This window comes from Bicyclus anynana, chromosome 14 (assembly GCF_947172395.1).
Source record: "Bicyclus anynana chromosome 14, ilBicAnyn1.1, whole genome shotgun sequence".
Taxonomy (NCBI): Eukaryota; Metazoa; Arthropoda; class Insecta; order Lepidoptera; family Nymphalidae; genus Bicyclus; species Bicyclus anynana.
In genome coordinates, this window is record NC_069096.1 from 10,855,958 (window position 1) to 10,873,271 (window position 17,314).

The following is a 17,314-nucleotide window of genomic DNA, read 5'->3' on the forward strand; positions in this document are numbered from 1 at the left end:
TACTTACGTTATTTGCGAGTGTCATAGGCTATGTTCGATCCCCATATTCACACGGGAACGGGAACTACGTAACTGAAACCTCGGGGCGTTTTGGCGGTTAGTTAGATTCGTTCGCTCCCCCACCACACGGCATCGCCGTAGACTGCCGCCACACTTCGGCGAATGTGCGGGACGACGACCGACGACCGACGGCAGCGCCGGCGATTATTCGTTAAAAGGAACTTTAACTTCAAAAGCCAATTTTTTTTAACACACACACACTTGATACACTCAAAACTTCTAAATATCATGTTCCTAGGTTCAGTGGTTAAGATTTTGTATACAAAAAGCTTGGCTTCGTAGTTTCCGTTCCAAATCCGTTCCGTTCTGTTCGAATTTCGGGAATTCCGTTTGTAGAAAAACTCTGCACATCCTAAAACCTACGTACCAAGTTTCATGGTTTTATTTACAAAAATGACGAACACCCATACAAACTTTCAACCCCTATTTCACCCCCACACTGGTAAGAAATATCAAAATGCTAGGAAAAACGATTTTTTGTTTCTTATTTAGTGCCTAAAAACAAAATGTAATGTTTTTATCTTCAAAAATGACGAACTTCATACAAACGTTCAACCCCAATTTCATCCCCTCACAGGTCGATATTTCAAAACGCTAGAACAAATGTTTAATTATGTCTTATCAAATGCTTAAATGTAAAGTTTCATGGTTTTATATTTAAAAATTAAGAAATCCCATACAAACTTTCAACCGCTATTTCAACCTCTTTATCCGTTTTTTTCGCAATAAAAGGTAGCTTATGTCCTTTCTCAGGGTCTAAAGATTGTCTGTGCCAAATTTCATCAAAATCGGTTGAGAGGTTTAAGCGGGAAAGCGTAACAGACAGACAGACAGACTTACTTTCGCATTTATAATATTAGTAAGGATTGATTATAATTTAACGTGTTATTTTCGGTATATTATAATCTATTTAAAACTGAAGCCGATAAATCGTCAATACATAATTTTAAACACAACTTTTCTTCCATTAGTAAAATGTCGTTTTATTAACCCTACTAATATTATAAACGCAAAAGTTTGTATGGATGATTGGATGTTTGTCCAATTATTTATCGCTGCTATTACTGAAGCGATTTGGCTAAAAAGAGATGGTCCATTTCAGGTCCACTCTTGTACCCGATATCATTCAAATTTAAAAAAATCATGGATCTTATTAAAATTTATTAAAGTGAATAAATGTAACTAAATAAAAAGAAATAAATAAAAGGAGATCATTCATTTTGGGCCCTTTTTGAAAGTGCCGGCCAACGAAAAAAAATAGCACGAATCGTTAGAACTAGTCATTTGGAGTAATAGTTAATATGGCATGAAAGTTGTAGGAGGGCTCTAAGCCAAGTTATACAGGTTCGACGATTCGTTATTTCCATACATTTTGTCAATTTTCAAAAGTGCCCGCCAAGAAAAAAAACTAGTACGTATCGTTAGAACTGTCCATTTGGAGCAATAGTTACTACGGCTCAAATGTTGTAGGTCTGCACTGAACCAAGTTATACAGGTACGATGACTAGTCACTTCTATACATTTTACTGAGTTTTGTAAGCGCCCGCAAACAAAATAAATCATACGTATCGTTATAACTAGCCATTTGCAGCAATCTTTACTATGGCATAAACATTGTAGTATAGCTTTGTGTCGAGTTATACAGTTTCGATGATTCGTCCAATCCATTTATTTTATTGATTTTTTAAAGTACCGTTTAACAAAAATATGGTACTTATGGTTAAAACTGCCCATTTGGAGTAATAGTTAGTATGGCACAAATGTTGCAAGATTGTTCTGAACCAAGTTATACAGGTTCGATGTCTCGTCACTTCAATGTATTTGATGGAGTTTTGTAAGTTACAAAGTAAATGATGTAAATGAATATTTATCGTTATAACTAGCCATTTTCAGTAATAGTTACTATGGCATAAACGTTGTAGTATAGATCCGAATCAAGTTATACTGTTTAGATGATTCGTCACATCCACATGACGGCCGCGTGGCGCAGTGGGTAGTGACCCTGCTTTCTGCATCCACGGTCGTGGGTTCGATTCTCACAAACTGGAAAATATTTGTGTGATGAGCATATGGATGTTTTCCAGTGTCTGTGTGTATTTATACATTATATAAGTATTTATTTATATGTAGTATATAAATGTATATGAATATTATAATATCAACTATCTTAGTACCCATAACACAAGCTACTCTGTATGCTTACTTTGGGGCTAGATAGTGATGTGTATTGTTTAAATATATTTATTTATATATTTAACTGATTTTTTAAAGTGCCGTTTACCTAAAATATGGTACCTAACGTTAAAACTAGTCATTAGGAGCTATAGTTAGTAACACGTTGCACACGCTTCAAAAAAAATTTTAGTACTGAAACAAGTTATATAACTTTCATTCATTGATTTCAAAAAAAAGTTGGAAAACATAAAAGCAATAATATAAAATATAGAAATAATGATTCTAAGCATTTGCACAAATTCAACATTATGGTGCAAATGTAACTAAAAATTGTGTTATTGTGCATTGAGAGAAATAAAAACGTTTTATTAAGTTCTTCAAGTAATGGTAATTTCGGTTTACAAGCTTGAATAACATAACAAATACACGCACAACGGCGAATCACATGTCCAAGTGCAGAAACGGTCCAGAAGGAAGAACATAACAAATAATGATGACACAGCTCTTACACCATGATGACATTTATTTCATATTATTAGTTAAGTATTCATCATTATTACCTATTTATTGTTCCCCATTACATTCAGATATCAACAAAAACATAAGTGACGAATCATCGAACGCAAATAACTTGGATCAGAGCAATCTTACAATGTTTCTGTCATACCTACCAACTAACTGTATTGCTTAAATCGATAAAATGCATAGAAATTAAGAATCATTGAACTTGTATAACATGGCTCAGAGCAGGCCTACAACGGTTGTTGTACTATACTAACTATTACTCCCCGTTCCTATTACAGCCAGTTCTAATGATAGGTACCATTTTAATGGTTGGCACTTAAAAATCAAGAAAATGTATGGTTATTACAAAAAGTCACACCTGTATAACTTAGATCAGAGCATTTATACAACGTGTCTGCCATAGTAACTGACAAAGTATGTCTAAATGATCAGTTAAAATGATACCTGTAAGAATTTTATTGACAGCCACATTTAACCTGTATAACTTGGTTTAGACCAAACCTACAGCATTCGTGACATACTAAATATTACTCCAAATGGGCAGTTCTAACGATAAGTGCAGTGATAAGTGCATATTTTTGTAAAACAGCACTTTGAAAACCAATAAAACATATGGATTTGACGAATCATCGAAGCTGCATAACTGGACACAGAGCTATACTAAAATGTTTATGCCATAATAACTATTGCTGCAAATGCTAGTTACAACAATACGTATTATTTATATTGTAGGTGGTCACTTACAAAACTCAAAAAATATGTATAGAAGTGACGAGTCATTGAACCTATATAACTTGATTCAGAGCAATCTTATAACATATGTTCCATACTAACTATTGTTCCAAATGGGCAGTTCTAACGATACGTATCAGTTTTTTTTCTTAGCGGGCACTTTTGAAAATTGACAAAATGTATGGAAATAACGAATCTTGGAACCTGTATAACTTGGTTCAGAGCCACCTGACAACTTTTATGCCATATTAACTATTGCTCCAAATAGCTAATTCTAACGAGTCGTGCCATTTTTTTTTGTTGGCCGGCACTTTCAAAAAGAGCCCAAAAATGTATGGAGCGTGAATGATCTCCTTTTAACCCAAGTTTTTGAGTTATATCAAGATGGCGCCCTTAAAGCAACTATGACATGACAATTAACATCAAATCTATTACAGCATTGGAAATGTCACCAATCCGCCATTATTACTCATAATAGTGTTGCATTTCTTGGGAGATAATGAATATTATTTCGAAAGAATTAAAGTAAATTCGTAGATTTGTATAATCAAAAATAGTAAAAAAAATATTTTCTTTTATTTCCGCTAGGGTACAATGACTGGACCATTGGCTCCATACAATTTTGGACCATCTCCTTTGGAATAGAAATAGACTTTACTCTGGATTAACACATAGGCTACTTTTTATCCCGAAAAAATCCATGATTACCCAAAATTTGCGAAAACTAATGATTTTGATGATATGAATGTTTGTTACTCTTTCACGCCTAGACTACTGAACCGAATTAGCCGATTTGGTATTGAGATATACCTATTATAGCATGGATTAACTTAATTATAGGCTACTTTTTATTTCAGAATAATCCATGGTTGTCGAAGGATTTGTAAAAACTAAATTCCACGCGGACGAAGTCGCGGGCGTCTGCTAGTTATAAGTATATTTTTTTCAAATCTAAAGATAGGTTAGGTTAGATTAGGGCTAAAGTAATTTGGTTTTTTTTTTAATTCTTGTCTGTTACGAGTGCTAGCCAAGTACTAGCCTACTTTATAACGAATGAGGTTTTATTCGTAATAGAATCATCGTAGGTAAGGCCCTTCTTCTTCTTTTGATATGGGTCCGCGCGTCGAGCGATTGAGCCAGAGGTGAGGTCCTGATTGTTTGATAAAAATAAAACTTGAAATTGGAATAAAATGCAGCGTTCTTGTCTGTGGAATGCGGTAATTTTTTTTCATTTGATTTTTATTGAGGTTCGAATTTAAAGAGCGAGAATGGTGACCCTAATTTAAAGATGGAACAAAACAAACCTACAAATTAAAAACCTGCGAAAAATTTAATAAGTGGAGAAAAGAACAACGAGTTGATTCACTTACCTCACTTACTCATTATTCATCTTCACAGCAGTCGGAAATTAAGTTACCGGGTAAAAGCATCTCTCTTAACATAAATTTTTCCAAGTTCGTACATTTAACTTTTAATTAAAATAAAACATTGAATTACCGTACGGAATTATTTTATTTTCTCGTAATATTAGTGAAAAATATAGTGTAACACGCGGGGCTAAACCCATTATAAACTTGGTTTATATATACTCTACCTTACGAGGTAAAAAATACCTCGTAAGGTAGAGTCGCCTAAGATCGGACTATTTTTCGTCAAATTACGACCGCGTAGGAATATTTTTTTTTAATTTTTGAAGTGAAACTTCTTTAGGCGCATGAGTGTAAAATTATTACAGATGTAACGTCACGCCGCCGGTATGCAACAGAAGTGTCCAAAAAGAGAGAGAGCGATCGAGACCCGATTGAGAGAGAGTAAGACAGGGCGAACGTAGCATGAAGCAACTATACTAATAGCATTAACAACTGAGTCTTAGGGCCATAAATCATTTCTCTATATCTATCTCGCTTGCACTTATGGGTCTTATGGAGCCGTCTAGTGAAGGGTGTAACAATGAAAGACATATTATCGATAAGTAAAGTTTATTATCGTATCTTGTTCACAAAATTAAAAAAATTAACAATATTTGATTTAATATAATACATATTTCATATTATATAATTATTAACTAAATAAAATTAATCTTCATCTGAGTCTTCATCATCAGAATCTTCGTCTTCTGCCAAATTTATTATATATTAGTATCCATAGTGCGCAACGAGTAACACATGAATGTATTTATTTAATTGCAGTAAACACATTTATAGCAAAAAAAATACGCAATGCAATTACATTAGAAACCGACCAATCAGAATCGTCCAAATCATTATTGACTCATCATTAGCACGTGCGCAGGTAGCCGTTTATCGATAATTAGGGTGCGCAGGTAGGCGCGCTGCACATTCCTATCTTTTTTGACTTTTATGACCGGACGACTCAGATGATAACGCGCATACTATAGCCGTGGAGTGAGAGTAGAGAGCAAGCAAATGAGAAAGATTGAGAGAAAAAGCGAGACAGAGCGAACGTCGTATCACGCACAGTGCTATGGAGTGAGAGGTGGGAGAGAGCTATAGTAAGAAAGATTGGACGAGAGAGAGAAACCGCGCAATGTAAATATTAAAGAAAAAAATTAAAAAAAAAATTATAATTTACATTAATTTTCAACACTTTTTATATTTTAATGACAGTTAAATTCCTAACCTATCTTCCTTTTCCCTTCCTCTTAGTCTCGGAAATGTAAAGTTTTAGATTTGTATAAAATATAAACAAGATTTATAAATTAGTTCGCCAAAGAAGTTTCACTTCTGACATGTGTACTTTGTACGCACGCATTTTTTTTGTATAACAATAATTATCCTCTGAAGTGATAGTGGAAGTTATTTGCAATGAAAGCAATAATCTGATCCACCTTTTATTTTTGTTAGATGAAATAAATTGTGTGAGACACGCTTCAAAGTGACGGAATATTTTTTCTAACTTCTTTTCAAAAAACCCGTGTGAAGTCTAAGTTCGGACTACTTCTTAATTCCACCTCTGTAGCTACAGCAGTAGAGTGCACAATAGGAATATACCCGGTCTTTAGTTGGCAATAACATATCATAAAGTCATCGTATAATTCCGCGTGATCTAAAAAGTACAAGTGGTTCTTTTATTTTATGCGTTTTTAGTCCGATCTTCCCTCCTCGCCCTGAAAAGAGTTTAATTGAGTTTCTCAAACATTATTTTCAAGACTGAGAAGTAAGACGGGGTATACATAGATATTCGTAAACAAGGGGGGAAAATCTGAGGGTATATCTATACTTAGGGTATATATTATCTTTATAAGATATACATATTACCAATTTAGATAGGAATGGGAATGAAGCAGTGTGCCACAGACGTAACGCCATTTTCAATCCTATGTTTTATAGTAGGTAAACTAAAAAATCATCATTTACATAGATAATAATGAATTAAAGAAGAAGATACTATGCGTTTTTATTCTAAGAACGGTAATTACCGTTCGTTTCTTAGAGCATGGTGCGGGTGACAGTTAATTTCGCCTTGTACATATGTTTTCTGCAGTTTCACTCTTGAAAGTTGGTCGTATTTCACGTTATTAGTATGGATGTCATAAGGCAACTATCACCGTATCCATGCTATCTGAAAAAATACTAGTGTCAATATATTTTACTAATTTAGAAAGGAATTTATTTCGATCCGAATACTTTGAGAAACGCTGTAATTTTTCAAGAGCCAAGATCGGAATATTATAGTCCGTAGTATAATATTGTAGTTCAGCAAGAGGAGAGAAGTCCAGATCTGGGCTTATAAACGTCCTGGGCGAAAATAAAGTATACAAATCTATAGAGCATTTGCTAAAACTACGCAATATTCATCTTAAAATCAATAAAATGATAAATAATAGCCATAATCTTGAAACAAAGTTTGGGAGCAAAGACCAGGATCGCTAAAATTTTGTTGAAAACGTTGTTTTTTTTTTTAAAACTTCGGTGCACACGTCTGACGTCTTTCTTATCAGAACGCCGTTCGCGGTATGTGGGGCGGAACAGAATAAAATGGCGAACCAAACTATGTTGCCACCCGTGATAAATATTGCTTTTTTTGCGGTAAAATCTATACATCCGTTCTTAGGTCACTTACGATCTTAGGCGAGTCAACCTTATATTATAATGGGTCGTTTTAGCCCCTTGTATAACAATCTACTAATAATAAATAGGTAATGAATTGGTTAATTAATAATCAAGTGATAAGAATTTAAATGCGAAATACAATGAAAGTTGTAGTTAAAATTAACACATTTAAAATTATAGGTATAATTGAAACATAACACTAATAACAATAATTAATTAATTTTTGACGTTACAATCACTAAAAGACTGAATACTAGCAGAAATCTATGTTGAAAACTAACAAGTTTTAATCAAGTCATAGGTAGGTAATAGGTAAGTAGGTATGTGTCTGGAATATTAAATCAACTACTAATCTTTGGATAAAACATATTAGAATTCAACAATATTTTATACTATACAATCTTTGTCGATATTACTAAAAGCACTTCAAAAGAAATTAAAAATTCTAAAAATCGAAATTGGCCATATTATTGGCCTCTTCAGAATATGCAGCGTATCTGGAATTGTCGAAATCTCCAGCGTGCTGATTGGTCGACAACAGCCTGTGGTTCGATCCACCGATCTGGGCTTTGCACTCCACACACCGGCCCACTTCCATAGCTCCACCACATTGGCCGATGCTGTACACGTGACCGTTCGGACATTTGTACCACGATCCTGCTTTGGCGCCTATGGCTCTAATGATTAGTTGCTTTTCTTGTTCTGAAATAACACCGCTTACTTTGATTGCTTTCTGAAGTTCGTTTAGAGCTTCTCTGGATTTCTCATGCTCATATATTCCCCATTTCAAAATTACTGCTTTAGCTGTGTTCGCAGCCACTTTCACAGCAGGGCTACTTTCATTAGCACGGTAAGATGGGTGATTCAGGATCTTGGACAGTATCAGTATGGTATTCATGCGCTTCAATTCCTTTCCTATATCTTCTTGTTGTTGTTGGCTGATCTTGTGTACATTTTTCAAGAGTACTCTACATATCATCTTGTTTTGTTCCACCAGACTATCTTGCAACTGCACCAGACCCAACTCTCTATATTTCTTGTGAACATCCGCCAGCAACTCCAAAATGTTCAAATAAATGAAGTACATATCCAGTTGTAGCAGTGAACACTTCTTCTTTGACTTCACAACCAGTAACATTTGTTCAAATGCTGTTTTCCAATGCGAGAATCCGGTATCTATATCAAAAAAAAATCGAAAATATTAAATGATTTTTATTTGATATCAGTGACGCCTGCCCTCAAGAGAGTCAAAGGGCTTGGAGAGATAGTGATAGATAGATAGAGTGAGAGCGCGATACACCACCAACTTCCCAACTCTGGGTTGCTACTGAGAATTTCTTAAAATCTCACTTTTTATTTTATAATTTATACATATTTAGATAGCCTTCCCCTATTTAATGGTCAAAATGAACACAGAAATATGTTTTCAATTTGAACCAAGTAGTTCCTGATATCTACTACCCAGCACCAGCTATGAATGAAATGAAATTTATAGTTAAAGGAATTCCTTTTACAATGGTGCTGAGGACCCTGATTTAAGTTTGATAAACCTGTATCTTTTTTTTTTTTTTTTTATTCTTTACAAGTTAGCCCTTGACTACAATCTCACCTGATGATAAGTGATGATGAAGTCTAAGATGGAAGCGTACTAACTTGTTAGGAGGAGGATGAAAATCCACATCCCTTTCGGTTTCTACAGGGCATCGTACCGGGACGCTAAATCGCTTGGCGGTACGTCTTTGCCGGTAGGGTGGTAACTAACCACGGCCGAAGCCTCCCACCAGCCAGACCTGAACAAATTAAGAAAATCTCAATCTGCCCAGCCGGGGATTGAACCCAGGACCTCCGTTTTGTAAATCCACCGCGCATACCACTGCGCCACGGAGGCCGTCAAATCTTAGGATCTTAGGACCTTAGGATCCTCGCTCTTCCTGCTTAGAATAAAATAATTTTAACAATCTTAAAGGATCTGGATTAATAGAAATTAAAACTAACATGCAGAAATAATTGTGTCTGTGTGCGTATGTGTCTGCGTTTGTGTTTGGTGTGTGTCTGCGTTTGTGTTTGGTGTGTGTGTGTGTGTGTGTGTGCAGGTGTGTGTTTCAGCGTGATTCTAATAAGCTTTGTTCCAGATAAATATATGTATATAAATATATGAAATAAGGTATATTAGTTAAGTACCATAACCAGGCCTCAGTACCTCAGGCCTACTTCAATTCTGAATAAATAATAATAATATTGTGCTTCCGACCGAATTGGTTTTATTTTTTCTATTTTCGGCCACCACAGCCAATCTTGTGGTGAGATTAACTATGAACTTAAGACACAAATTATAGTGCACAAGTGTGTGTATGCACAAGCACAGGTGCATTCTTTTCTCTCACTCTCATAGCCCGATGGGGCAGCATAGTGGTTAGCTGGTTAGCTGGTATGGCACACAGGTCTATTATGCAAAATTAAAACATTGCTACCCCATACATTCTTTGGATTAATTAAATCATATCTAAGTAATAGGATCTTTCAAGTAAAAGATGAATACACTTTTAAGTTCTACCCTAACAAAGCCGATGTGCCGCAAACGCAAAGATCAGTTATAGGTCCAATACTCTACACAATTTTAAACTCTAAAAAGCCATATATGACATTTACATGGAGCTCCCACTGGGGAAGATTGCATATAACAGCCAAATTTCCTTACGACACCTCTGCTCATAGTCTGTCGACTGATCGCATGAGGATAATAGAACAAAAAATAATAGTTAGGCAGCTACCTGTATATATTCTGTTGTGAGTGGTATGAAACTTCGCAACTACTTCTTGCAGCTCCCTTCTTCTTTCAATAATCCTTTCTAAATTCCCGTAGACCCGTTCTTTGATGGGATTGATCTCGGTTTTCAACATATGGTTAACAATATCTTTGTATCGCGGCGTGTTGATGATAGGTTTGCGACAGTACGGGCAACTGCGGATAGCTATCAGCTCACTGTCGCCCTTCATTAGGTTCTCCATGTTCTCAAATTCCATCACATGTCCACAATCTTCTAATAGGATGAACCTGAAATTTAAACAATGAAGTCTGTGCATTCTTATTTGATTTAGGAGGAGTTTTGTCTGTTAGAATGTGATATTACACACGTGCGTAGTCTTTACACTCCTCTTCTCGCTTTTGTCGTGGTTTTCGTGGAATGATAAATTATTGCAGATACAATTGATGGAATGTAATCAAGCTGAGCCAAATTGATAGAATATTATCAACTTATTTAAAACTGCGCTGTAAAGGCAGTGCCCTTAAATAGGATCCAGCCAACTACAATATGGGTTTCTTCATGTTAAGAGTGAAAAGGCGTGATTGCAGCCAGATTGTCGTCCATTCTCGTTGACAGCGCGGATCAAATTGTGAAATCTTGTGAATGTGGATGGACACGTTCATGCCGACGAATTCACGGCGGTTAGAGCGTGTTTTAATAAGTTAGATTGCACAGTGAACATACAGGGCGTCGTCGTCGTATTCATCTCCGAGGAAGTCAGTGGGGAAGTCATCGGGACGGCACTGCTTGCACACGTCGGGACAGCGCTCGCCGCACAGGCCGCGGCACGGGTGGCCGCAGCGCAGCGCGCGCGCGCACGGCCGCACGCACTCCGCACGCACGCACGGCTCGCCGCAGCGCCGCTTGCAGTCGCCGTGCGGACACTTGCGACTGCACTGCTCCTGTAATGCCATCCCAAGAAAACAGTTATTGTCAATTCATTAGAAGGCGTTGTAAAGTCAATATAAAGTAAATATCTCCTATGGACCCAAGATACCAAGACGAGGGAAAAACAAAATGGGGTGAGGGGGTCGTCTCCTCCCGAGTGTCGGGTGAGGGGGTACGGGCCTCGAGGCTTTGCCTCCTTGCCCGAGTAAGACGCAGGGGAACTTGCTCCCCCGGTGATTTCTTCCAGCCCCTTTCGGGGCTGAGGCATCTTGGCCTATGTTTATAATTTTTCCTATTTTTTTTTTATTTTTATTTATTATTGTCCTTCAGCGCGGCGAGGTCTTGTCTGGTGCTTGCGTCATTTATATCGTCGTCATTTGTAGAATGGCCATCTCAGAAGGCGTAATGGACAAAATGGGGGTAACATTATGGGCGAGTTACCTGGCAAGGCACACAGGGGGCGCCACAGTCGCGGCGACACTTCGAGTGGCCGCATTTCACCTCGCAAGGCTTCCTGCACGGCGGACACACCTGGTTGCAAGGCTCGGCGCACCTGCAACATCGCCGGACAATATTTTTTTTAAATTATTTTACCATAATTTAATATTACCAATATTCCTATTCCCCTCTTACTGGTCGGAAAATACTGTTTTAGTAATGGGTACGACAATACTTTGGTGGTGTGATTCCAGTGTGCAGATTGAACAACGACTTCTCAGTGCTGAGTCCCCTTAACAATTAATCTGTTGAGGGTTTTACATGTGACATCGCATTATTATCAGCCTATTTGTATGCCCCAAAACAGGGCCAGGCTATAGCTGAAATATGGAGCTAATATTCGCCACAACGAAATGAGTTAGGTTAGGGTAGATTTTTACTGTACTAGTATATGGTAATGACAAGGTCTTACTGGTGGCCACAGATGTTGATCTGGTGGCAGGGCTGCGCGCACGGCTCGTGCAGCCGGCCCTGCCTGCAGCGCGCGCACGAGCCCGCACACGCGTGACTGCACGCTAGCTCTGCGCCGCACGGCTCCGCGCAATATTGTAGCAGAAGTTCTTCCTTTATGCCGGTACCTTCGAGACAAAGGTGGCTCATGAATACTCAGAAGTTGTTCTAAGATTTGTACGTTGGTACAGGCTACAGCCTGATTCGTCATCATAAGTAATGCCACATATCACATTAAATCTAAATTATATTATGGCTTAACAGTCCACACAAACATTGGAGCACTTAAGAATTCCCTATAATATGTGGCATAACCTAGAAAAAGGCTCCAACTCAGCATTTTGCCGCATACTTTCAATAAAAAAAATATGCAGCACTGATTTTCAATTAGGACCCAGTTCAGGTGCCGCCACGCACACAGTTCAACATACTAACTATGTAGAGACTTCCAAACATGACATGACAGCTTGATGTCGTCAGTCTCAGTACACCTGGTGGGGTGTCGACCAAAACTACACTTTCTAGTGCGAGGTCGCCATTCCATCATCTTGGGACCCCAACGTCCATCGGCTCTTCGAACTATGTGCCCCGCCCACTGCCATGCCATTTTTGCGACTCATTAACTTAGTTCTTCTGCGGTTCATTTTTGATTCGATCATGCACAGATACTGAGCCTTTTTACGAGGCCTGTGGACTATCCTACTACCCATTTGCTAAGGTCCTTAAGTGAAACCTCGGCTTTAAATTAATGCGGAACAAAATAACACTCTGACACACACAACACAACTTTCTCGCAACAGAATACATCTGAGGCACTGGCCAGCCGCCGGTAGCTCTGTGATATGGAGTACTCGGACAATAACGCGCAAGTCGCGACTCAGACTTCCGCGTATGAAGTCGCAGGTATCGGCTAGTTATTAAATAAATAGTTACCCTTCGCAGCAGCATAGACGCTGCACGGCAGTTGCACTCTATGGCCACAGGGCGACTGGAACTGCATCGTCAGCAGCTGTTTGCAGGTACCCGCATCGCAAAGTTCGCCGCAGCGCGCTAAGCACGGGTGGCCGCACGGCAGCGCGCGCTCGCACTTCTTCCTGCAGTACACGTGCGCTGGCTCCAGCCCGCACTCTAGCGACACTTCGTGCTCACATCCCGGTATCTTCTTCTTCATCTAAGGGAAACAATATCCATCATCTACTCTATTCTTCACACAATCTGGAAAACATATAACCCAAACCAAAAATACCTTGTTAGCTATATTCATAAGACCCCTGTGCACGCTTGATAAAATAGCATTTTAAGTTTAGAATTCATACTTTAAATAGGATATAAGTAGTAATGCTTGAAAAAGTCCATAGCTAATAATAAGCTACCACCAGAGTTGAAGAATCTCACTTATGAGCAAAGGTTAAAACGTCTGACTCAGCACTCTCCAAAGTAGGCGAAAAAAAGCAAATCTTATAGAAACAAATGAAATTTTAAGCAAATACTATTTAAAAGAAATGCTACAGTTGGAAATATTTTCTCGTAAGTGTAGCCCAAGAGTGAGAGGTTATATATTATCTCAAACTTCGATACCCAAGAACTTCCTATAAATCCCATCACTTTCTCATTAACAGAGTAATTCAGCTTTGAAATAAATGGCCCGAGGACGTGATAAATGCAAAATCACTAAATGTGTTCAAGAATCATTTAGACAAATATATTAAACAGCAAGAAGCATTCAGTAGTTTCCCGAATAACAAAAAAAACACAGACAGACAGACAAAAAATCGAAAAAAAATATTTTCAAAATATCTTTAACCTGCCTACGTGTTAATCCAGAGTAAAATCTATTTCCATTCCAAATGACAGCCAAATTCCTTCAGTAGCCGCAGCGTAAAAGAGGAACAAACATACTTACACACCTTCACACTTACACACAAACTTTCGCCTTTATAATATTAGTAGGAAGTAGGATGTACAGAATTCGTATTATAAGTATAGATTTTAGACGGCGCCAGTAGTACTCTATGCCACGTAACGTTTGTTACAAATGGTATATGTAAAATCACAAATTGCGAATAAATGTAAAGAATTCGACCAGTTTTATTGTAAGTATAGATATACATAAAGATATAGATAGGTATAGAATATAGAATAGATATAGAATATAGAATAGATATAGAAGATATAGATATTGATAAGTATAGATGAATAACAACATTAGCCATCATCATCATTATGCCAGTCAAGTCTTTATGTTATCCTACAGGGCCAGTCAGGCCAGGTCTAATATAAATCATACCATTTGTTTGCAATCGGTTCCACAGGGTTCAAAGCATAGTTTCTTGCAGAAATGTCCGCAAGGAAGGACGCGCGCACATTTCTTGCGGCACGGCTTCTCGTCCGGACTCTTGGAGCACGCGACGCGCTCCCTGTGTTTGCAGGCCGATCTCTTCTTCTCCACCTGATAATAATAAGATAATAGGAATTTTGATTCAACTATTATTGATCTGACAGTCGTCAGTTAATGGTCGTGTAGCGAAAAGCTTCGAACAACACCTTATGGAGCTTTTAAAATTTTAACTGTTAAAATCAAGGGTCGGATACAGAAGGCAGTGATTCTTGAGACGGCGCGTATTGTCCTCACTCTGGAGCCCTGACCGCCGGTTGCTTGGGCACTCAAATGTCCCGCAGCGGGAGGGTTGTATTTTATTTAGATTATAATATCTTTACCTATCGATGAAACGTACATGTAATATGATGATTGCCTGGGCCCTAGAAAATTTAACAAACTATAGAGACCAACCTCGAAATGAAAGATAATAAACTCGTATACACCTTCATTTCGGTTTTCTAAGTCGTGTATAAAATCTTCACAAAAATCAGTTTTTCACGATTATTTCAGTTTTTATAACTCCAATGATGTTGTCGTGCAGAATGAACTCCTGGAGCCAATAAATCAATAATGTCGTAGCCAATGAAATCCTTATTTCACTAGTCTAAATGGCGTAGTGGCGTGTAGAACAGTAAATGGCGAAACTACTATAGCGACCGACGAGTGACTATAGAATGTGCGACTAAGAGAGTAATTTTTGGGTAGTAATAGTATATTGTATTGGGGGAAACGCTTTATAAAAGATAACTTTGAAGTTGGTATCATGTAGGTACTACATCCTAGACTCCGTTGACGAGCGCAATTCGCACTCTCAACGTCGTCGCTGACAACATAGATTTATTTAATTGTACTTTGAGTGAACTCACAAAGGTTGCCCAGTGGGCTATTTGTTATAGTAAGTGTGTAAAATAAGTTTTTGACTTTTATATTTTTTGTTACTTGTTAATTTGTATATGGCTACACTAGTGAATTTGTATCCGTCGCCGCTTCGTGTACATGACCGCTCGTGTTTACCTCTTCTGGTTGAAAATAGTATAGTATGTTGTACTAAGTCAGTGGTTTCAATACATACCTCTACGTTGCAATCGTCGCATTCCTCGTGACACTTCTTCACACACTGGTGGTCGCCTGCTTCACCTTCCAACACCGTTGTGCACCCTTTCTTAGTCTTGGCACAAGGCTTTTGGCACAAATACTGAAACAACAAACACATACTTTATTACTTTCTAATATAATTAACTAGGACTAGGATGCCCGCAACTTCGTCCGCTCTTTGACCCCCTTCATCCGGCCCTGTCTTCAATCCGTTATTATTGGACTTCTAACTATAAACTACCTCCCTGCGTAATTTTATATTTGTACGTACCTTTCGCTTAAAGTATTAGGTAATTTAAAACAAAATCCTCCGCAGCGTCTGTCTGTCTGTTTGTTCACAATAAACTTGGAAAGCGCACGAAAATTCGTTTACTAGTTTTTAACCGACTTGAAAAACACGAGGAGGTTCTCAAGGTGATCACTATTGTTTTTCTTTTTTATGTATGATCATCGATTACAGTGCTAGCCACGGATCTATAGCGTGTTTGTGTTTGTGTGTGTAATTATAGGGCATGCGGTAACAGGAAACTACTAAAAATATTTTAAATTTTATTATTATACATATATAATAATTTAAATTTATCAAAATTCTACCCTACTTTATTCTAAGTCAAAAAGGGGTTTAAGTTTTTTTATTATAAATTGTTCATGTTTTGATTTATATTTTTGTAAAATGATTAATGGACTTATTATTGTATATAAAACACGCGTCATTATAAATGGAGGGGTGAAATAATAGTTGAAAGGTTACACCAAGTTTCACGCGGGCGTCCGCTTGTAAATAAATATATCTACACTTATAATAAAACTGTAGCAGGTCCAATTCTGTACATTGAAGATATTTTGAAAATTTTAATTGGGGGGCATTATATTATAATCGGTACTGAAGCTAAAATTATTTATTTTCGATTTTTGTCTGTCTGTCTGTCTGTCCGTGTTTTTTTTGTTGAAATGAATGAAACTTGGCACGGTTTAAGACCATAATACGGAGAAGGTTAAAGGATACTTTTTATTGCGAAAATAAAATAAGAAGGGGGTGAAATAGGGCTTAAAGTTTGTATGGAATGTCCTTCATTTTTAGAGTTATAATAGTTTTAAAAATTTGCTCATATAAATCTTGAAAAAAATACAAAGTATAATGTGATTCAAAAAATTTTGAAATTCTACCCTTAAAGTGCTGAAAGTTTACATTGATTTCCACGTGGACGAAGTCGCGGGCGTCCGCTAGTTACAAGTATTTATATTTACCCGTTCGTGGTCCGCGTCATCGTTGACGTGGCACTTGCGTGTACAAACGTGCCCGCACTTGTCCACTCTGTACTCGCACGGCACGGGGCACGACACCTTCTCAACCGCCATATAACAAGACTTCTTCACCTGTGATCACAAAGAACACCAGTTCTACACCATATAATCAAAATCTGTTTCTGAGGACTTCCTGCATTTGTTTGTTTTATGTATTATTTGACTCCACTTTATAGTTTGACAGAAAAGTAACGTCCAGCGAGGAAGGTCCTGATGTAATTAATCTAAGTGGTTACATCTCCAATGTAGGTTGGCGAGCTTAGGGTGATAATTTTGAACTCTTACAATCACTGTCAGATGTCAATGGTAATGACCGAGACTGGCTT

The 17,314-nt window shown here is 37.6% G+C and overlaps 1 protein-coding gene across 1 annotated transcript in view; it reads right to left on the reverse strand.

Moving 5' to 3' along the window:
* Window positions 1-4,985: 4,985 nt before the first annotated feature.
* The window catches only part of LOC112043563 (NFX1-type zinc finger-containing protein 1), a 38,294-nt gene continuing 25,965 nt past the window's right edge, over window positions 4,986-17,314 (reverse strand). Inside the window, exons 19-27 of the mRNA XM_024079037.2 lie at window positions 16,932-17,060; window positions 15,661-15,783; window positions 14,496-14,657; window positions 13,142-13,379; window positions 12,171-12,336; window positions 11,702-11,813; window positions 11,057-11,274; window positions 10,337-10,620; window positions 4,986-8,741 (exon numbers count right to left, since the gene is read on the reverse strand). Coding sequence (XP_023934805.1) covers window positions 8,011-8,741; window positions 10,337-10,620; window positions 11,057-11,274; window positions 11,702-11,813; window positions 12,171-12,336; window positions 13,142-13,379; window positions 14,496-14,657; window positions 15,661-15,783; window positions 16,932-17,060 — 2,163 coding nt within the window. The 3' untranslated portion in view covers window positions 4,986-8,010. The remainder of the gene's footprint in view (window positions 8,742-10,336; window positions 10,621-11,056; window positions 11,275-11,701; window positions 11,814-12,170; window positions 12,337-13,141; window positions 13,380-14,495; window positions 14,658-15,660; window positions 15,784-16,931; window positions 17,061-17,314) is intronic.